This window comes from Homarus americanus, unplaced genomic scaffold (assembly GCF_018991925.1).
Source record: "Homarus americanus isolate GMGI-L3 unplaced genomic scaffold, GMGI_Hamer_2.0 scaffold46583, whole genome shotgun sequence".
Lineage (NCBI taxonomy): Eukaryota > Metazoa > Arthropoda > Malacostraca > Decapoda > Nephropidae > Homarus > Homarus americanus.
In genome coordinates, this window is record NW_024731675.1 from 3,477,361 (window position 1) to 3,498,396 (window position 21,036).

The following is a 21,036-nucleotide window of genomic DNA, read 5'->3' on the forward strand; positions in this document are numbered from 1 at the left end:
GTGTCCGTCATGTTCCTACAGTAGGAGTACATCAGAGTCCCTGTGTCCGTCATGTTCCTACAGTAGGAGTACATCAGAGTCCCTGTGTCCGTCATGTTCCCACAGTAGGAGTACATCAGAGTCCCTGTGTCCGTCATGTTCCTACAGTAGGAGTACATCAGAGTCCCTGTGTCCGTCATGTTCCTACAGTAGGAGTACATCAGAGTCCCTGTGTCCGTCATGTTCCTACAGTAGGAGTACATCAGAGTCCCTGTGTCCGTCATGTTCCTACAGTAGGAGTACATCAGAGTCCCTGTGTCCGTCATGTTCCCACAGTAGGAGTACATCAGAGTCCCTGTGTCCGTCATGTTCCTACAGTAGGAGTACATCAGAGTCCCTGTGTCCGTCATGTTTTGTTTTTTCTTCCCTGTGATCTTTCTTTTACACTTTTAACGTCACCTATAATTAATACGTATTTTCTCCCTCAACGTACAGTCAGGAATGTGTGGGCTGGTATTAGCTGCCATTGGGTGGAAGAAGCAGACGATGAAACGCGGGCAAGTTGTCCTCATCGCTACTCTTAGTGTCCTTGTTGCCAACGTCGCAAACCTCGTCATTCTACAGGTGAGAATATCTTCCTGTGACTGTGAGAGACTATCCCTGTAAGCGGAGGTAGTGCTCTTTTGTGTATTCGTTAAAGGTTGCAAGATCTTCACTCCATTTATGATTAACTCTGCATATATCCCTCAACTATGAATGATTGTATCAAAGGAAAAATGAAAATAAGTATAAAACAAACATGTATTAACAATGATAACGCAATAATAGTGGCAGCGTATAAAGGAGACCATAACAAAATATGAATCATGGCTGGTAGAGGTGGGGCCTGATGTCACTTGGCGACTCGGGCCAAATGGAGGCAGCATCCATTATTATTATTAATATTGTTGTTGTTCGTAAAAGAGAAATACTTCGAACCACGTACAAATTGACATTAAAATTACTTATGACGAAATAGTGTTAACAATGTATCTCCCTCATCACAGGTTGGAGAAAACGGGGTATTCCTGACGAATGATGATGTGCAGACCATCATGAAGCATAACCAAGAAAATTACCTCAGGATAGGTGAGTGTGTGTGTGTGTGTGTGTGTGTGTGTGTGTCTGTGTGTGTGTGTGTGTGTGTGTGTGTGTTTATGTTTTTGTATAAGAATTCTATTTAATTTCTTTCTAAGCGACTTTAATTCATTGCCAACTAAGCTGTAGTTGAAACCATAGGAGAAGCCGGTGTTATTATTTCTAATTGTTTTTCTTTTCCGCAGCACTTTGGCTGACAACGGCGGTGACAGCCTTGGTCATCGTCGTTAGCTTCATTGGGGCACAGTATCTCTTCTGCGTGGTTGTGCGTGGCCCCAAGGTTAAAGGTCGCATGCCAATCACGAGGTCGTTATCTGAAGAAGATCTACATCACCGTCAGGTAGAGACCACCAGATTCCAGTCACCGTGCTTGACCTCCATCAGTACTGTAGCTTGTGACGACTTGACTCTTAGAACTGTAAATGGCAGTAGTGGTCCCGGTGTCGTTGGTGGTGATGGTGAGAATATTATGCATGGCTTCCCTGGTGATGGTAGTTGTAGAAGTAGTAGTAATGGTGTTTGTGTGGTAAATGGTGGCGGTGGTGAAACTGTCAACAACCAGGAGCCTACGCAAAATAAGAATGCTAAATATACGAGGCCACAGGACCCGAAAACACCAGAAAATAGCGTGCCTTATTTCTTGAGGAACCACCGCTCAGCTTGGCAATTCATCCTGCCAGAAGTTGTGAAAGAATTGAGAGAAAGCAACCGATTCAGTGAAACGTTCAACGATGTTCAATCCCGCACCTCAACACTGTCAAGAGTGTCCAAGTCCTCGTTTCAGCCGTTCAGAACTGATAACATCCAGACGGAATTGGAACAATCCAATGTACTGAGAGCTGAACACCAACTTAATGGGCTACACAGAATTTCTAGAGCTCCTTCAAGTTGTAACACCTCAATGTACTCTCTGCCAGAGAGTTGCCGTCAGAACAGTACCAGTCCTCGTCCTGGTGGCCGCGTGAGGCGCCCTTCTGTACCTCCTCCTTCACCTCCGCCCACTGGTTCCTCAGCCAACCTGCGGTCTTTGACCACTGGTGGCTGGGAGTCCTGTGCCATTATACAGTACCCTCAGCAAGCAGGAGGTGGTTTCGTCGTTGACTTAGACTGAGGATAAACGTAAAAAAAGTAGCTCCCATCAAAAGTATTGACTCTGCTCTGATATTTGCAATAATACTTAACATCAGTGTGATAAAGAAATAATTTTCCTCTTTATAAACAAATCTTCTATCTTAACACAATAGATAATGTGTGGGTGGCAACTTGGACTTGATACAAACATTTAATAATGTGATAAGTCCCGTGTCACTGAGAGCTGTTCACGGGAAGTACACTTGTACCATGGTTCATCTGTGTACGAGGCTCTTAATATAGCAGAAGCTACAGCATTAGATTGTGACACAGCTTGAGGTTGTATCTCAGCTTGAAGTTGTGACACAGCTTGAGGTTGTATCTCAGCTTGAAGTTGTGACACAGCTTGAGGTTGTATCTCAGCTTGAGGTTGTGAAAGCTTGAGGTTGTATCTCAGCTTGAGGTTGTGATATAACCTGAGGTTGTATCTCAGCTTAACTGAGCTCTGACTATGCCTTAACCCACCATTACACAACATCTGGACCTGAAGTTATGGTCTGCAGTGGACTTTAACATAATAGTTGTGACAGTCTGCGTTGTCACATTGTCTGAAGATGCGACAAAGATTGAGATTGTGATAAGGCCTAAGGTTGTAACCCTACCCATAGTTGTGATAGAGCTAAGTTTGTGACGGGGGGTTGAGATTGTAACATTACCTGAGGTTGGGACATAACTTGAGGTTGTAACACTGATTCTGGCTGTGGCACAGCCTGAAAGTTGTGTTTGGGTGCTGGATGTTGTTATCAAAGGAAATGTGTGACGCGGAGTAGTGGCGACATAGCGAGCCTTCCCCGAAGACCTGATAACCTCACATCCTTTGTGTGGGGGGCAGCTTATGCCTTGTCTACCCTACCTCAAGCACACCATGGCTTTTAATATAATCATAAAATATTTGTAGATACATACTGTATATAAATCTTTCCTTACCCTGTATAAGAGAGAAAGTTTAGAATTACAGAGATAAATAAACGCTCAATAATGACTAGTTTAGTTAAGAAAAACTCCCTAGAGCGGTGAACAGTGTATAAATCCTAACAGTCAAGGCACAGACACAGAGGCGACATTAAAACTGCTGCTCTTTTATAAACACATTATACTGTATAAAATGTTAGTTATTTCCTCGAGTCTTTCCCCTGAGGATTACCAAACACTGCTCAGCACTTCGGGGAGCAGGTTTGCCTTAATCTGATACAGGCTACTGTTGGACACTGGCGAAATTCATGATGGATAGTATCTATTTAACCATTATTTTAGTGGTAATTTCCTTAACTAGGATCTAAATTATTATATTTTCAATTTATGCATTACAATGAGAATAGTTAATATATACTTTACATATACTGTAGAATAAACAAAATTTCTTCCACCTAAATTTTACTTGTCTAGTTTGCTTATACGTTATGCATTATACCCCAAAAATTTCCATTCAACTATACATTATATATATTGTGCTGTGTCCTTTCTGATCTACCATGTATATTCTTCACCTAAAACTGAACAATGTAGATCAAGCCTAACACTATATTTGTAAGTGTGACCTTCCTTCTAGCTCACATAACATACGTGTTGTTGGTATTAATAAAGAAAGTAAGTTAGGCTTTGTCCTCCCACAGGTTTATGATGTCAGAACTGTAAACATAAACGTAACAAAAATATAGGGTTTAATATCCTTGCTAGATTCTAGAAAACACACACACACACACACACACACACACACACACACACACACACACACACACACACACACACACACACACACACCTAACCTACCCTAATCGACTTTAGGTATAATTTTGCAATATTATGATAGTAAACGACGACTAAAATGAAACAACAAATTCTACTATGTACAGTATGGATTCATTTCCACTGAATTTTAGAAATACAAACAGAAAGTTCTCTTTATTCGGGAAAAACTTCAGTTGCTTTTCAAGGCTTAATTAGCGATTATCTCGAGTTAACGTGACATAATTGTCTCTCGATAACATGCTGCATGTTCTTGTACTCTGCCTGTAAGTAAATGGTTACGAGACATGGCTGTAGTATATTATATTACCACGGTGACGAGTATAGGTGGCCACTACGAGCACTGCATGTCCTCTCCTTGCATGACTGTAAGGCTCTGCACCCTCTTGTTGTAACAGCTGTAAGTATACTTCAGTTTTGTTTTGTTTTTGTAATGTTAATATAATTACTGCTTATAGGGCGGACCAGCATTTTAGCTTAAGTAATATTCCTGCAAATTAAAAAAAAAAAATACTGCCTTTACTTTTAAGTTAGTGGAGTATCTTACTTATATTCTTGTAACCTGAGAGATATATCACCCAGTTATCGAGGCAAAACACGCGTTCGTATAAGGGCAAGTACTGTATCGTCATTATTGGGGGCGTTTATACAAGCTCCCTCTGAATGAAAAGTGAAAAAACGGAAACATTACTTGTGCTTAAACTATACTTATGTGTCCACCAAGTGAGAGACACAGTGCGTTTTATTCTTTTTCCCTCATGCAAACAACAAGTCAATTCCTTTAATTGTGTGTCAGCTAATTTGAACTTGACAAACTTGTACACTGGTCCAATGGGTCCTGACCACTTCCTCTTGTTTTTCAGAATCTGTCTAAGGATTTTAAAGAGTCTAAGTTCAAACACCCCAAATCTTATATGTGGACCAGTTACAAAGAGAATTGGCTTAGGTTCACAGAAACTATATTTACGTGAGATTTGTTCAGTTTTGGTCATACAATAGGGATGAAATATTACCAAATACCTACTTTTAGGGGGTTTATTTTATTTCCTGCTATAAATTAAGCAATAATAATGAGTAACTGAGACTTAATACAGTACAAAGATAACCCGCTGCAGGCCTCAAGCGACCTTGTAAATAGTCATGAAGCTGGGATATTATTTGCTACTGCGGGGATCAATGTTTACCGAAAGTGAATATATTTATATTTTTTTCCAGTACTCTTCTGAAATTAAACCAGCATTTCTATGAATAGTAAGGTTAGGTTAGGTTAGGATTTTCCAGTAGTTCCTAAGCAGTATAGATAAATATTCTTGTTTACTTTGTCTTTCTGATAGTTCTGCACGCGTCAAAAATCGCCAAAACACATACTTTGGGTTTGATCCTTTGTTACTACGCAGTCACTGTATGGTACATGCATTCTCTGTTTCATCTCCCAAGCTGCAGCATTAATAAACTTTGATTTAGTGTCTTTTTAACACTTTAATGTCGGCCAAAGTGCACTCCATATAATCAATATTTTTTCTTAACGCATTACAGTCCAAGTAAAGTCAAGCTGAACTGAATGATGGACACCCGGTACATTCACTGGAGAATTAATTATTATGATTATCTAATTATTCTTAAAAAAATATACGTAGTTTCTTAAGATATTTATTTCTAAAAACAGGAATATACATTGACTATTTAATAAACAGGTTTTATATGATATTAAACACAAGCCACATAGGATACTCATAGGACGGAAAAGGACAATTTGTGATTGTCCTTGGAATGTGGTGTTCTTTGTGACGTTCTACAGGGCTTCCCGTGAGGGCTAAATGCTCTTCATAGTGTGTCTCATCAGCTGAGGTAGTAATGTTATGTCTATTTTTAATGTCTGATTCTTATTAGTGTTATTTGTCACCTCGTCACCCGGATACATTGTAGTAGATGATATTTAGTCCAGTACAGATTAACACAAAAATGGCCAAACCCGGACATTTGGTATAACAAGCAAATTTTTGTGCCAAGTCCTTCATATTAATGTCTTGATATTGCAACCCCCAATCAAACTGTGTTTTGACCATTTAAACTCGGGGTCTGGAGATGAGGGTAAATTGCCATTTCACAGGTGTAGATGGGATATCATGTTAATAAGGGTCTAAAAAATTACGTAATTAAAAATATCTAGGTTGTTAACATTGCAGAATAATGCACAGATAAGCTTTGCAGTATAGTGAACTGAAAATAACATTAACTCAAAAAATATATAGGAAAATCGGACATGTTAAGTATTTTGTATATTTTTAACAGTATATTTTTTAACTAAGTACCTCTATGAAGACAGTATGTAGGTAACATTCATGAGCATAATCTTGGATGGGTCAGTGACTAAGTACCGAGCCAGTTGCAAGCCGCTTACATCACTGCAAAGATGACAACTAGTAGGTCTCTGGCTCGCCCCATGCAGTCCCTCTCTTTCAGTTGAGAGAAGGATCTTGCGGTGGTGGCTCAGGATGTATCACTCGAATACCAGTCGCCTGATAAGCTCCTGAATCTTTTTCCAGCATGTGGTGAATTTAGTGATCCTTTCTAACTTGACTGAAGAGTGATACATAAGCAAACAAGATTAACACTAAAGTCGACGTAAGAAACACCAACAGCAAAAGAGTTAAAATAGTAAATTATGAAACAGTAAATTATCTCTCTCTCTCTCTCTCTCTCTCTCTCTCTCTCTCTCTCTCTCTCTCTCTCTCTCTCTCTCTCTCTCTCTCTCTCTCTGTGTAGATGTGCCATAATAAAAAGGGAAACTGTAGGTCACGTTGATGAACTTTGTGTCAGTTGTCAGGCTGTTCATCAGAGCCGAGAAGACTGGAAACTGGAGGCTTCACCTAAAAGCTACACAGCTGATGCTTCCATTTTTTGCTGTAACAGGATACAACAACTACACAAAAATACTACCGTCTCTACCTTCAGGATCGTTAAGAGCTGTGCCACTGTCTAGAAGCTTTCATGGAAGATGTTCTTTTCACAGTGTGCAGGGATGATAAAATGTATTGGAGTGGAACATGGTCTGACATGGCACTCGAACAGTGGTTGCCTCATATGGACTGGCAAAACCCAGGGTTGACTTATTGATATAACTCACAAAGAGTCAGCCAGGACAAAATGGCTATTGACGGCATATGTTGTTGACCAGTACACACATGCTCTGTGCTCCTTGACAAATACCTTCACTGGCACGTAGTCAGAACAACACAAGGATAACCACTCAGGATGCATCAAACGTAATCAGAAGATCCTCCAGAAATTTGTAGACTACCTACAAACTCGTAGCCCATTCACTCTTCAAGAGGATCATGAACTTATAAATATTACAACAGGGCTAATATCCGGCCAACGGGTTAATGCTCAGGATTCTATCAACTTTGGCCAGACAATTCATGACCGATAAACAGATCAAAGTTTAGACATCATTCTAAGGAAATCAGTTATGTGGAAGGCCATCAGAGTAGTTGGTGAAGGTGCGAGCATGTCTTCAAGAGAATTGTACCACCGTCTGCACTCTTCCACTTACTCAAATGGACCTCCAGACCAAAGTATACAATAATTGCCTGTGATCTGGCAACAGTTTCCCCATCTTCATTCCACGATGATGGGAGCTGCCAGAGTGATTGATGGTAGTGGTATACTGCATCGCATAACTTGACGAAAGATCGGTACCATTGCTTCAGTTTGTGATTCATTTGTCTCTGCAGTTACTCGTGAAAAAAATACCTGAAATGCCCGAGTACCTGCATAAATATTCTTTGATTACTGCGATATCGCGATAACTAAAGAGCCAGAGCAAAAACGCCATCGGCTTCAGCATCCATCATCTCATTAAGTAGTGGTTTAAGACAGAACACCTGTTCCATAACACAAGGCAGCTTTCCTTTCCAACAAAATCTAAACAAGCAGAGTTTAATAAGACTTCTAAGTTTACATCTGAAAATTGCTCGTGTATATGTGAAGCATGCTGAAGGTGATGTTGTGATAGTCAAAAAGGCCCCTGAACTGGCGCACAGTCAGACACCCGTTCTTGCCACTGAAGATGATACTGGCATTCTGATCTTCCTCTATCATGCCAAGTGTACACGAGATATCTTCCTTGGCACAAAGCAATACACAATCCCCATTAGAATTGCTCAGGAGGTTTTGAGAAGAGAACTATTTATGCGTCTCGTGTTTGCTCATGCTATATCTCATTGTGACACGGCCTCAGCTTTGTATAGCAAGGGTAAGCTCAAACTGCTTCAAGTCTTGCAATCATCGTTGTGACACGGCCTCAGCTTTGTATAGCATGGGTAAGCTCAAACTGCAATCATCACAATAGATAAGGTCAGATGTGATTATTTTTGGTGATACAACAGCAACAAAGGAAAAGCTACGAATTGATGGGGAAACCTTGTCGAGCATCATCATCCAGAGGGTTAGATGAACTACGTTATTTGTATGTACTCTCACCAAAATATGTGTCTGGAACGTATTCCTCCAAGTCGTGCCATGTACTTCCACAGTCTCAGAGTACACCATCAAGTATCCACATGGCGACACCCTGGTACAGTGCTGAACAAGGAGGACTGTGGTTTGTCAGTGGAATCTGGTCATATTCAACCAATTATCGCAGATAAACCACCAGCCCCATTGACTTGCTTCGTCATGTGAGGGTCTCTCGTAAGAGCAGTGTTCGATTCTGTGTGTTTTGCAGCTGCTCCATGAAAGGGATCCCCTGTAGAGTTCACTGTAAATGTGTAGGACAGTGTGAGAACTATCTGCTTAACTTGCAAGTTAATGACTGCAGAGGACGTGTTTTATTAGTTCAGATTAAGTACAACATCTTCCCGTTCATGAATACAGTAAGCATGTTTTGCAAATACTTGTAGTCCTCGCAATTAATTATTATGTGTTATAAATCGGATAACGTAGCACTGACAATGAACCCCTCCAACATTTATAGGCCTGCGTGTACAAAATAAAAATGTAGGATGCTAAGTATTGGAAATACGGTTGTTAATTGCAGTAAATATTTAGTGTTCCAACCATATCTTCAAAGGTGTAACTCCTTATGAAATATAAGTCAGTTTTCGATATTAAAGAGACAGTTTAGTTATTTTTACATTAAGCTTATATTGTCAGTACTCATTATTTACAAGTAATGCCACACACACACTGGATCTATTTAAATTTTATCCCAATCTTTTGAAGGCAAGAAAATACAATACAGTATATGTAATGTGATAATTATGTACTACATATTATTAAACATTATTAAACTTTCCATACCATGGGAGTTATATAAATCACTGCTTTTCTTCCATATTCCTGGTGGCTATGGCGCCCATAGCGCATATCATTTAAATACACATTTCCCCAGTGGTGAATTTGGTTGAATTTTGGGAGGATGTTTGTTTGCACCTTATACAAAGCTCTTTCAGCATACCTGCACATTTGCTTGTTATACCAAATGTCCGAGTTCCTGTCAATTTCTATTGGTCAATTTCCGAAAGTCGTCAGTCTTCAGTAATTTAGCAAATTAACAAGTAATTAAACTGAAACTTTTCTCAAGCTGTGGGCGAGGAATGTCTAGGATAAGGAGAGTTACTGTAGAGGAATGTCTAGGATAAGGAGAGTTACTGTAGAGGAATGTCTAGGATAAGGAGAGTTACTGTAGAGGAATGTCTAGGGTAAGGAGAGTTATTGTAGGGGGATGTCTAGGGTAAGGAGAGTTACTGTAGAGGAATGTCTAGGGTAAGGAGAATTACTGTAGAAGAATGTCTAGGGTAAGGAGAGTTACTGTAGAGGAATGTCTAGGATAAAGAGAGTTACTGTAGAGGAATGTCTAGGACAAGGAGAGTTACTGTAGAGGAATGTCTAGGACAAGGAGAGTTATTGTAGGGGGATGTCTAGGGTAAGGAGAGTTACTGTAGAGGAATGTCTAGGGTAAGGAGAATTACTGTAGAGGAATGTCTAGGGTAAGGAGAGTTACTGTAGACGAATGTCTAGGATAAAGAGAGTTACTGTAGAGGAATGTCTAGGACAAGAAGAGTTATTGTAGGGGGATGTCTAAGGTAAGCAGAGTTACTGTAGAGGAATGTCTAGGAAAAGGAGAGTTACTGTAGGGGGATGTCTAGGATAAGGAGAGTTACTGTAGGGGGATGTCTAGGATAAGGAGAGTTACTGTAGGGGGATGTCTAGGATAAGGAGAGTTACTGTAGGGGGATGTCTAGGATAAGGAGAGTTACTGTAGAGGGATGTCTAGGGTAAGGTGAGTTACTGTAGAGGAATGTCTAGAGTAAGGAGAGTTACTGTAGGGGGATGTCTAGGATAAGGAGAGTTACTGTAGAGGGATGTCTAGAGTAAGGAGAGTTACTGTAGAGGAATGTCTAGGGTAAGGAGAGTTACTGTAGAGGAATGTCTAGGGTAAGGAGAGTTACTGTAGAGGGATGTCTAGGATAAGGAGAGTTACTGTAGAGGAATGTCTAGGGTAAGGAGAGTTACTGTAGAGGAATGTCTAGGGTAAGGAGAGTTACTGTAGAGGGATGTCTAGAGTAAGGAGAGTTACTGTAGAGGGATGTCTAGGATAAGGAGAGTTACTGTAGAGGAATGTCTAGGGTAAGGAGAGTTACTGTAGATGAATGTCTAGGGTAAGGAGAGTTACTGTAGAGGGATGTCTAGAGTTAGGAGAGTTACTGTAGGGGGATGTCTAGGATAAGGAGAGTTACTGTAGAGGAATGTCTAGGGTAAGGAGAGTTACTGTAGGGGAATGTCTAGAGTTAGGAGAGTTACTGTAGGGGGATGTCTAGGATAAGGAGAGTTACTGTAGAGGAATGTCTAGGGTAAGGAGAGTTACTGTAGGGGAATGTCTAGAGTTAGGAGAGTTACTGTAGGGGGATGTCTAGAGTTAGGAGAGTTACTGTAGGGGGATGTCTAGGATAAGGAGAGTTACTGTAGAGGAATGTCTAGGGTAAGGAGAGTTACTGTAGAGGAATGTCTAGGGTAAGGAGAGTTACTGTAGGGGGATGTATAGAGTAAGGAGAGTTACTGTAGGGGGATGTCTAGAGTTAGGAGAGTTACTGTAGAGGAATGTCTAGGGTAAGGAGAGTAATTGTAGAGGGATATTTAGGGTAAGGAGAGTTACTGTAGGGGGATGTCTAGAGTTAGGAGAGTTACTGTAGAGGAATGTCTAGGGTAAGGAGAGTAATTGTAGAGGGATATTTAGGGTAAGGAGAGTTACTGTAGGGGGATGTCTAGAGTTAGGAGAGTTACTGTAAAGGGATGTCTAGGGTAAGGAGAGTTACTGTAGAGGAATGTCTAGAGTAAGGAGAGTTACTGTAGGGGGATGTCTAGAGTAAGGAGAGTTACTGTAGGGGGATGTCTAGAGTAAGGAGAGTTACTGTAGGGGGATGTCTAGAGTAAGGAGAGTTACTGTAGAGGAATGTCTAGGGTAAGGAGAGTTACTGTAGGGGGATGTCTAGGGTAAGGAGAGTTACTGTAGGGGGATGTCTAGGGTAAGGAGAGTTACTGTAGGTGGATATCTACAGTAAGGAGAGTTACTGTAGGGGGATGTCTAGGGTAAGGAGAGTTTCTGTAGGGGGATGTCTGGAGTAAGGAGAGTTACTGTAGGTGGGATGTCTAGGGTAAGGAGAGTTACTGTTGGGGAATGTCTAAAGTAAGGAGAGTTACTGTAGGGGGATGTCTAGGGTAAGGAGAGTTACTGTAGAGTGAGGAGTTTCAGTAGATTACTCTGGGAAATTGTTGTTTCTTCACCTGTATCCATGTGATAATATTGTTACTAATATCGGACCTTTGATGCATACTTATATACGGTATTAAATCCTCTCTGGTATTTGCAGGAAGGCCACGATTCCACGCCCTCCTTGGATGATGTGGTGGCCTTGCCTGATCCTGCAGGGTCCTCGGCGTGGGTCTACCACCCCGAGGAAGAAAAGAACCAGACGCCACTGTACCCAGTGGGCTTGGACCTCTTGTCGGACTCCCCAAATGGCCCTCGAAGGCTCCCTGCCCGCCATGCTTCCTTCGTCAGCCCACGTTATGCCCGAGTTCACCAACGGCCACAGCGGGCACAAAGTTTTGCTGTGCGACGAGATTTGCAAATCAGCGAAGGACATATGCGTCCACCTGCCCCCGTGACGTGTCCAGAACTCCTTAATTCTCGACTTTTCTCCCAATACGCTAGGCCTGATGCTCGCAAGATCCACCGTTCAAATTCTGTCAACGGGAGACTTTTGCTAGAAGAGAACAGTGGTGGTGCTACCCTGAGTCGTAAGTTCCATGCCTGTTCGCTGGATGACCTCGACACTGAGCCTGTGATCCAAGTTGGTTTGTTGTCTCGTGGGCGAAGTCGATCGGAACAGAGCCTGACCTCCACTGTCCAGGATTCTTCTGCTGACAATGGAGAAATGGCTTGTGTACATCGCTCAACCAGCGTCCAGGAAAGACTTCTTGATGGGAAAACTGTCCTCACTTCCTTTGGTCCAATAAATCGCCCCATGGCTCGCGTCGCAAAGCCTAAGGGACCAGCTCCACCTCCTCCGACAAAACCTAAGCCAGTACTACCGTCTTCTTCTCTTATTCAAACTGTGTTCAAGAAAGAAGAACAAAAGAACATGAAAGAAATAAGCGACACCACCACTGCCACCACTACAAAGCAAACAGAGGAAGAAGAAAAATCCGAAAACAAAGCATTAAATGAAAAAGAAGGGCTCCCAGAGCTGCCAAGACACCCTGAAGGGCTTTTAAGAGACCCCAAACAATTGACAGGAAATACCAAGAGGGTGTCAACACTGGAGCGTCATTTACCGCTCCCTGTCATTGAGGAGAACATAAAAAACACACGTAAGCGTCCTGCGCCTCAGCCACGCGTCATTCTACCTTCTCTTTACGATGATAAATCTTCAAGAGGAGCGTTAATAAACCTTCAGCTCGATAACGCGAAACCATCACGACCTGAGATAATCAAACCTCCGCGTCCATCCATAATCGACAAGCCTCTTCGTCTGGTTGACAAAAACATGACAATTGCACGTCCATCTCCAGTGAAGAAACCTGAAAGAAGACGAACAGAGGGAGAAAATGCTGCCAACCTGCAAAAGCTTGAAGAGGTACTCACTAATATTCTTGATAACGGAGCTCCAGCCCCTCTTCGAGCCACCAAGTCTGATGAAAATATAATGGAGAGTTTAAAGGCCCTTGATATGGATACTAAAATACCGAAGAGCATATTAAAGAAAGGTCCAACCAAACCCAGCAAATATGAAGTTGCTCACAGGGAGGCTCTTGAAGATTCCAAGGCTCTTTTGGACCAGCTTCCGCGAGGTGAACTCCAGCGCAACAAGATTGTACTTCGTGTTCCCTCTTTCAGAACAGCTGGATGTCAAACTGAAGCCTACCGCCCAGTGCGCCGCCGTGCATCTTGTGCACAGACCAATCTTAGTGTAGCACCACTGTACAAAGAAAATACTACAAGTGTAAGCTCTAGCACAAAGTCATCTTCGCGAACATCACCAAAAGAACACTGGACCAAAACAGAAAGACTTGATGACCCCCAGGAACCACCTGTGCTCGAGTCATCGTCATCGTCATCAGGTTATTCGTCTCCTGAGGTGGGCAGCAAAGACCCATCTCCTACTCATTCTGGTCCTCCATCGCCAGCCTCGTCGTCAGTTGTTGTTAGTGACGACGACGAGAGACGACCGGAAACCAATGTTACAGTCATAGAGGTCAATAAAAGTGAGAAAATGCTATCAAGGCTGCCTCTCTGGCATGGCCTAGACCCCGTGCCACCCCCACGGCCACCGAAACCACTCCGCCTACGCCACATGTCCGACGCAGCGGCACTCATGGGCACTCATGGTGGTCTACTGGTCCCCGTCCACCGAAGAACCTCACAGCTCCCGATTTACGAAGACGTATTTGGTCTAGCAGCTCTCACTGAGAACGTCATGCTCTTAACTGAAGCCATAAACCCCGTATTGGTTCAGTCCACAAGACCTAATGAGGGAGAGGACACACCCTCATCTACAACGCCCAGAGTCGTTGACTTCATAAGGAAAACAGTTCATCCATCCCTCCAAGATGACAAACCGTGGGATGGACGCACGACTCTTGTACCACGCCCGCGACCCGCTGTCCGTACCCATAGCCTGTCCTTACCACGACCATCACTGGCTCCAGCCCCGCGCTCACGACAAACTAAGGATTCCCGGTCTCCGTCTCCCACTCGGAAAATAGACCAAAGCCATCAGATGAGTTACGACAACGGGCCTTCCACGGCGGCATATTTGGCCTCTCTAGAACTCCTTGCTTCTCACTACCGCCATCAAGCACTTGCTAATGCTAAGGTAAGCTAGTAAGTCATTTTCTCCATGGTTGTGTTAAAGACATCCAGCACTACTAAATTCCACGGTTGATCTGCAGAGTCCATGTTAGTCATAAGTCCTTAGGACATAACCGGCCTGTCACTCCCTTTCTACAATGCAACACAGTCATTCAGACTCTCCTTACACAACACGACACACTCCTTACACAACACTACACACTCCCCTTACACAACACAACACAGTCCTTCACACTCCCCTTACACAACACTACACACTCCTTCACACTCTCCTTACACGACACAACACACTCCTTCACACTTCCCTTACACAACACAACACACTCCTTCACACTTCCCTTACACAACACAAAACACCCCTTCACACTCCTCTTCCACAACACAACACACTCTCCTTACACAACACAACACACTCCTTGCACATCAAAACATACTTCTTACACATCAAAACACACTCCTTACACAACACAACACACTCCTTCACACTCTCCTTACACAACACAAAACACCCCTTCACACTCCTCTTCCACAACACAACACACTCTCCTTACACAACACAACACACTCCTTGCACATCAAAACATACTTCTTACACATCAAAACACACTCCTTACACAACACAACACACTCCTTCACACTCTCCTTACACAACACAAAACACCCCTTCACACACTCTTTTTACACAACACCACACACTCATTCACACTCTCCTTACACAACACAACACACTCCTTCAAACTCTCATACACAACACAACACTCCTTCACACTCTTTTTTACACAACATAACACACTCATTCACACTCTCCTTACACAACACAACACACTCCCCTTACACAACATACTCCTTTATACTTACCTTACACAATACTACACTCCTTCACACTCTCATACACAACACTACACATTCCTTCACACTCTCCTTACACAACACAACAACCACACTGCTTCACACTCTCCTTACACAACACACACTTTTCACACTCCCCTTACACAACACACACACAACACAACACACTGCTTCACACTCTCCTTACACAACACAGCACACTTTTTCACACTCCCCTTACACACCACAACACACTCCTTCACACTCTCCTTACACAATACAACACACTCCTGGCACAACAAAACATACTTCTTACACAACAAAACACTCTCCTTACACAACACACTCCTTGCACAACAAATCATACTTCTTACACAACAAAACACACTCCTTACACAACAAAACACACTCCTTACACAACACTATATACTCTTTCACACACTCGACACACCCAAACTAATCTTCACGGTTTGGTTCATTGTCCTGGCCAGTCATATGACATAACATAGTGTACAGTCAATGGTGTCACACAAGGCTTCCCTAGGACTTGTGAGTGGGACCCAGGGCCGGATTAACCATAAGGCTAATAAGATTGTAGTCTTAGGCACTCTTGATATTTAGACCTTCGAAGTACTTAAACAGGCCCTTATCTCTTATGAGCCTTAGGCCCTTATATCTTATCAGCCTTAGGCCCTTCACAACTTTAATCTCCTCTGGTGTGACCTATAGACCGATACTGTTGTTGGGGATCCTCCTCTTATACTGCTTGACTGGGGGTCACTAATACTAAGGGTAAATACTTAACTCGAATCTTAATTTCTAAGGGTCGCTGCCACCAGACCCCCTCTGGACAGCATGTAGCTCGTTAGGTAGCGTGGAGAGTGGACTAGGCATTGGGTTAGGTTTTCCATCGACCAGATCGATAAGGGGAAGGAAGGGTGAAACCAATAACATGTCTTAATTAATTTATTCCTTATAAAACATACTGGTAAAAAACATACAAATGAATTGGTCTTCCTCAGAAGAACAACGAAAATGTTGGTTACCCAGACGGGCACCAGACTCTTACATTAATGGCGTGTCATCCACATACTTATTGCCTAACAATCCGTGACCACCTTACCTCGGTCATTCCTTCTTACACTATCCCTTAACACATCAGACTGCTCCACCTGTATGGAATATAGCACCGTCGGTTATCATACATAGTAGCACCATCTCAACACACATGTTACACTCCACCCCTGCAGGTATGGGATTCCTTGTGACTTTTAGGTATACACAACAGGCACCTCGTTCGCACAACGTCCTCGGAGGGCTTCACCAAGAGACATACCAGTACTATTTCTATGCCTGGTATTATAGGTCGCTCCAAGTGACGACCGCAGAGTTTCTCACGGTCTCCTTATTTGTTACTACTCATTTGGAGTGGTGTGCTGGAAATCCACAGGTTCACAGTGGATTGGCATAGCTAGGAGTAGTCATCACCTGGTGGGACGCTCACAGGGATAATGGCTGCCGCACAGCAAGGCACTCCGACCGCATGGGACCTGAGGTGACGGTAGAACGGAGGGCACTGAGAAATATTGCCTGACGGGCGGTTATCACACCCCCTAACACATTACTATTACACTTATACATCAGGCACAGCTTTAAACTGTAATAACTTCTATATAAGCCTTAATTATAGGGCGGGATATAGCCCGATAGGACACTGACCTGAGGTGACGGTAGAACGGAGGGCACTGAGTGCAGTGCCCCTCCGCTTGTCACCGCGTAGGCCTACAGTTTCCAATCTTTAATTTTTACTTTTATTTCTTACGGTTCTCACCTGAACACTTTTCGGCATATTGTCACTCATGCCGTATAAACACATATTTTAACCCTAAAGTACAAACTTAGGTAAGGTTCTGGTTTGCTAATTCGGGGGTAAATTCATTGGGTTATAATATCAACGCGGCACACTCGAGGCGGGTACAGGACGCGCCTTAAAACAAAGGCTGAATGTTCATGGCGGGGGTGTATCAACTTCACTTAAAACTGTAATGAGGGATCCTCCTCTCACACATTGCACTATTTGAACACAGACATAAGATTCTCTGATCACTGTACCTGTCGTGGGTATATGTCACGTGAGGATACGAGGTGTATTAAGTTAATACCGACGCATACAAGATATTTCCTTTCAAGTATAGTTTCTGGGTTACTTCCAACACCTCACATAGTTCTGATACATTTATCCTTTTTCCAGATCATTGTTTTCATGTATTTTCATATGATATCTGTGGAAGTTATGTTCGCTACACGTTCACAGACGTAAATAGTATGACCTTCAAACCCTGATCCACACTTAGTCCTACAGTACACTAGTCTGGCTCAACTGGACTTTAACATTCATCTTATGGATACCCTGAGTTCTCCTTAATGCTATGAATACATACAATTAATATGATATAACTGTACCTGGGTACAATACAACACATGGTCTAGTAACATTGAGTAGGTGAGTTATCCTTTATCAATGTTTCCCGTTTTCTGAGATTCTACAAGCTCGGTGGATTTGAATGTTATATAGCGTAATATGAATTAAATGGGGTTTTTAGGAATGACAAGGATGTGCGCAGTACACTCTCACACTGTCTTCACCGGGGTCTGTGCTCTTGTGGTCATAAGGAAATATTTCCTTCATCTTATTGACGGTTGTACCTAGTTATTGTTGCCAATGTTATGTTCCAAAACAGACTCCATAATGACATGCATGACCTCACAAGCCCCTAATGTGGGCGTGAGAATATGTGAGCCTATGAACGGTGTGCAAGATGTAGGCCTAAGATTTCAGTCGTCTTACAACACAATTCCTCAAAGGGTTCTGTTCTTTCACCTACTCTCTTCCTTCTTTTTAATTAATGATTTACTTTACACTCAGACTAATTCTATCCATTCTTACGCTCATGATTCTACTCTTTACTTTTCTTCACATTTTCTCCTTCCCCTTAACTCTCAAACTAGACATGTTTCTAGAGCTGATATCATTCCATCTAACAATCCGGATCTGTGCAGCATCTCCTAATGGGGAGGTACAAACTTAGTTAAATTCAATAGTAATAAAACACAGTATTTACCAATTACACTTTCCAAATTAGATGATCTCCCACCAATTACATTTCAGGACGCAATCAATCTGTCAAATTCTAAATTAGATATGCTAGGCCTCACCATTTCCTCTAAAATGTCACGGAAGCCACAAATCCTCAACATTGCTAAAGCTGCCTCCCGGAAGCTGGAAATGCTGTACAGTTGCCGTAGCTACTTCACTCCTGAGCAGTTGCTTCTAGTATATAAGGGATTGATTCGTCCTAACTTGGAGTACTGCTCTCATATCTGGGGTGGCTCTTCTGTCCAACTGTTAGATAGGGTGGAATCAAAAGCATTTCGTCTTATTAACTCTCCTCCTTTAGTTGACAATCTCCCTTCCCTTTCTCTTCGCCACAATGTTGCTTCACTCTCTCTCTTTTACAGGTACTTTAACGGGCAAAAATCGGTGGATTTGGCATCCTGTGTACCGCCGGCAAGGCCATGGGCTCGTAACACACGTCTTGCCCGCGGTGCCCACCGTTTCTCTGTGGAATGTCTGTCACACTAGAATAACCCGTTATAGTACACCATTCTTTCCTTACACAGCCAAACTGTGGAATGCTCTGCCTTCTTTTGCGTTTCCATACTCATATAATCTGTCTCACTTCAAAAGGCTGGTTTTCAGGCATCTTTGTGGTGTAGATAAATATATTTTTATTTTCTGTTTTTAATTTCTTTTTACTCTTATTTTTTTCCCCCAGGCCTCCTTGTGGGTCAGTGACTTGTGCCCGAGTGAGTTGTTCCCCATAAAAAAAAAATACTCCTTCTAAATAACTATCTTTATACAACACCACACACTCCCTCGCACTCCCCTTCTACTTCACTTTACCGCTTCCTTCCTCTTCTTTTGTTCGCTTCACTTTTATACACTCTTCTTATCATCTAGCTCAGTGGTTCTCAACCTTGTTTGTCCCATGCACCCCTTTCACCATATGTCAGAATGTCATTCCCCCCTCCTTTCCAAGATTGTCTGCCTCAAAAAGTGCATTCCAAATAATATGCATATAATACTGAAAATCCTTTATTTTTTCCATATTAGTACATATACATTTACAATTTTACATGGATTATTTTTATAGTGGAGTTTTACAAATTAAATGCCAATTGAAAATGTTGATGGATTTATAAAACTTGAATAAAAGTAAAATAGTTTTTTTTTATTTATAATGAATTACTTAACAGACCAAACTGAAGCATAATGCAATAAACAAAAAGTTCAATAGAATACCAGGATATTGTAAATTTGTAATTAATTTTATTCAGATGAAGATTACAGTCAATGAGAAACCTGTGATTGTTTTTTCTTCGCCAATTCTGGGATACGCGGAGGAGTGCTTGAAAGGGCACAACGCAGGTCATTTTCTACCTCTAATCTACTACGTTGCTTCGTTTTAATTTGCAACAGAGTTGAAAAGCCTGACTCACAAAGATATGTCGACACAAACGGAAGCAATGCACGGATAGCTCTTTCTGCCACTTTTGGGTAGGAATCGCACATCAAGGGCCAAAATTCTGTGATTGATTTCTCATCGAACATATCTCTTGCTACCGAATCAGTTTTCCCCCCCTGAAAACCTGAATTCCCCCCCTGGGGAGAATTCCCCCCTGGTTGAGAACCCCTGATCTAGCTAATATCCGTTCTTTCCTTATTTATTTATTTTTCTTTATTTCTGACGTCAGTTTCCAGGGCTTCTTTGGCTGTAAAGACGACTAGACAGTGATGTTTAGGATATTTGTAAACAATTAGTTGAAAATTCCAGGCCTCTTAAGATGATTTTTCCCTGTTTCTTGAGTGCTCTCTCATAACCTCACATCTAGCGTCCGGATTTAAGAATATATGTGATCTATTTCCAGCAACTCCAACTGCAGCAGCGGCTATTGATACAGCAACAGCAGCAACAGCAGCAACAACAGCACCAACAGAATCAGCACCAACAGCAACAGCACCAACAGCATCAGCACCAACAGCAACAGCACCAACAGCATCAGCACCAACAGCAACAGCAACAACAGCAACAGCAGCACCAACAGAGACATCAAAGACATAGGTCGGAGGAAGAGAAGGTACAGCCCGCAGCAACCCTTGTCTCGCCTGTCAAGGAGGAGAGTGAATGTTGAGCCACGGAAAGTGATCAGCTATGACTTACGAGTATACAAGTAGCACGAGTTAGAGCAGTGAAAGTAAACTTCTGATATCTGAGGCTGCAGTAAGCCCTTGTTATGGGCAGTGGTTAACAGTGGCTACACTTCAGTGCTAACTTGTAATGTTGCAGTGATTTTTTTGCGATGGTATTGAAGTTGTAAGCATAAACAGAAGTAAGCAACTCCCACTAACTGGAGTCAGCTGCATAAAACTTCAGTGATCAACAGTGTCAAAAGTGTGTACAGTTACAGTGATCAGATCTGCAGACACAAGAATCAGACAGTATTATGTTAGGCTGCTAGTGTGAACGCTCCTAACTAGACAATTAATAGTGTGGGCTGATTTGTGTATCAAGTCCAAAGTGTATTAAAATAAATAATAAAATTTTTAAAACTGTTACTACTACTACTACTACTACTACTTTTTTTTTTTTTTTTTTTTTAACGTGGCCGTCCAGCCTCCCCCAATAGCCACACCTTCGCCACCATTTAATTACCTTAATATTAAATATCCTAATACATAAGAAGCTATCCTATCTGTGTTAAATTAGTTGAGCCGC

The 21,036-nt window shown here is 42.2% G+C and overlaps 1 protein-coding gene across 1 annotated transcript in view; it reads left to right on the forward strand.

Moving 5' to 3' along the window:
* LOC121867803 overlaps positions 1-20,921 on the forward strand; it is a gene marked incomplete in the record, with an annotated part of 83,735 nt that extends 62,814 nt beyond the window's left edge. The window contains 5 exon segments of the mRNA XM_042367928.1: positions 475-603; positions 1,026-1,107; positions 1,302-1,456; positions 11,868-14,375; positions 20,189-20,921. Of these exon segments, the coding sequence (XP_042223862.1) occupies positions 475-603; positions 1,026-1,107; positions 1,302-1,456; positions 11,868-14,375; positions 20,189-20,452 (3,138 nt within the window).
* Positions 20,922-21,036: the final 115 nt, after the last annotated feature.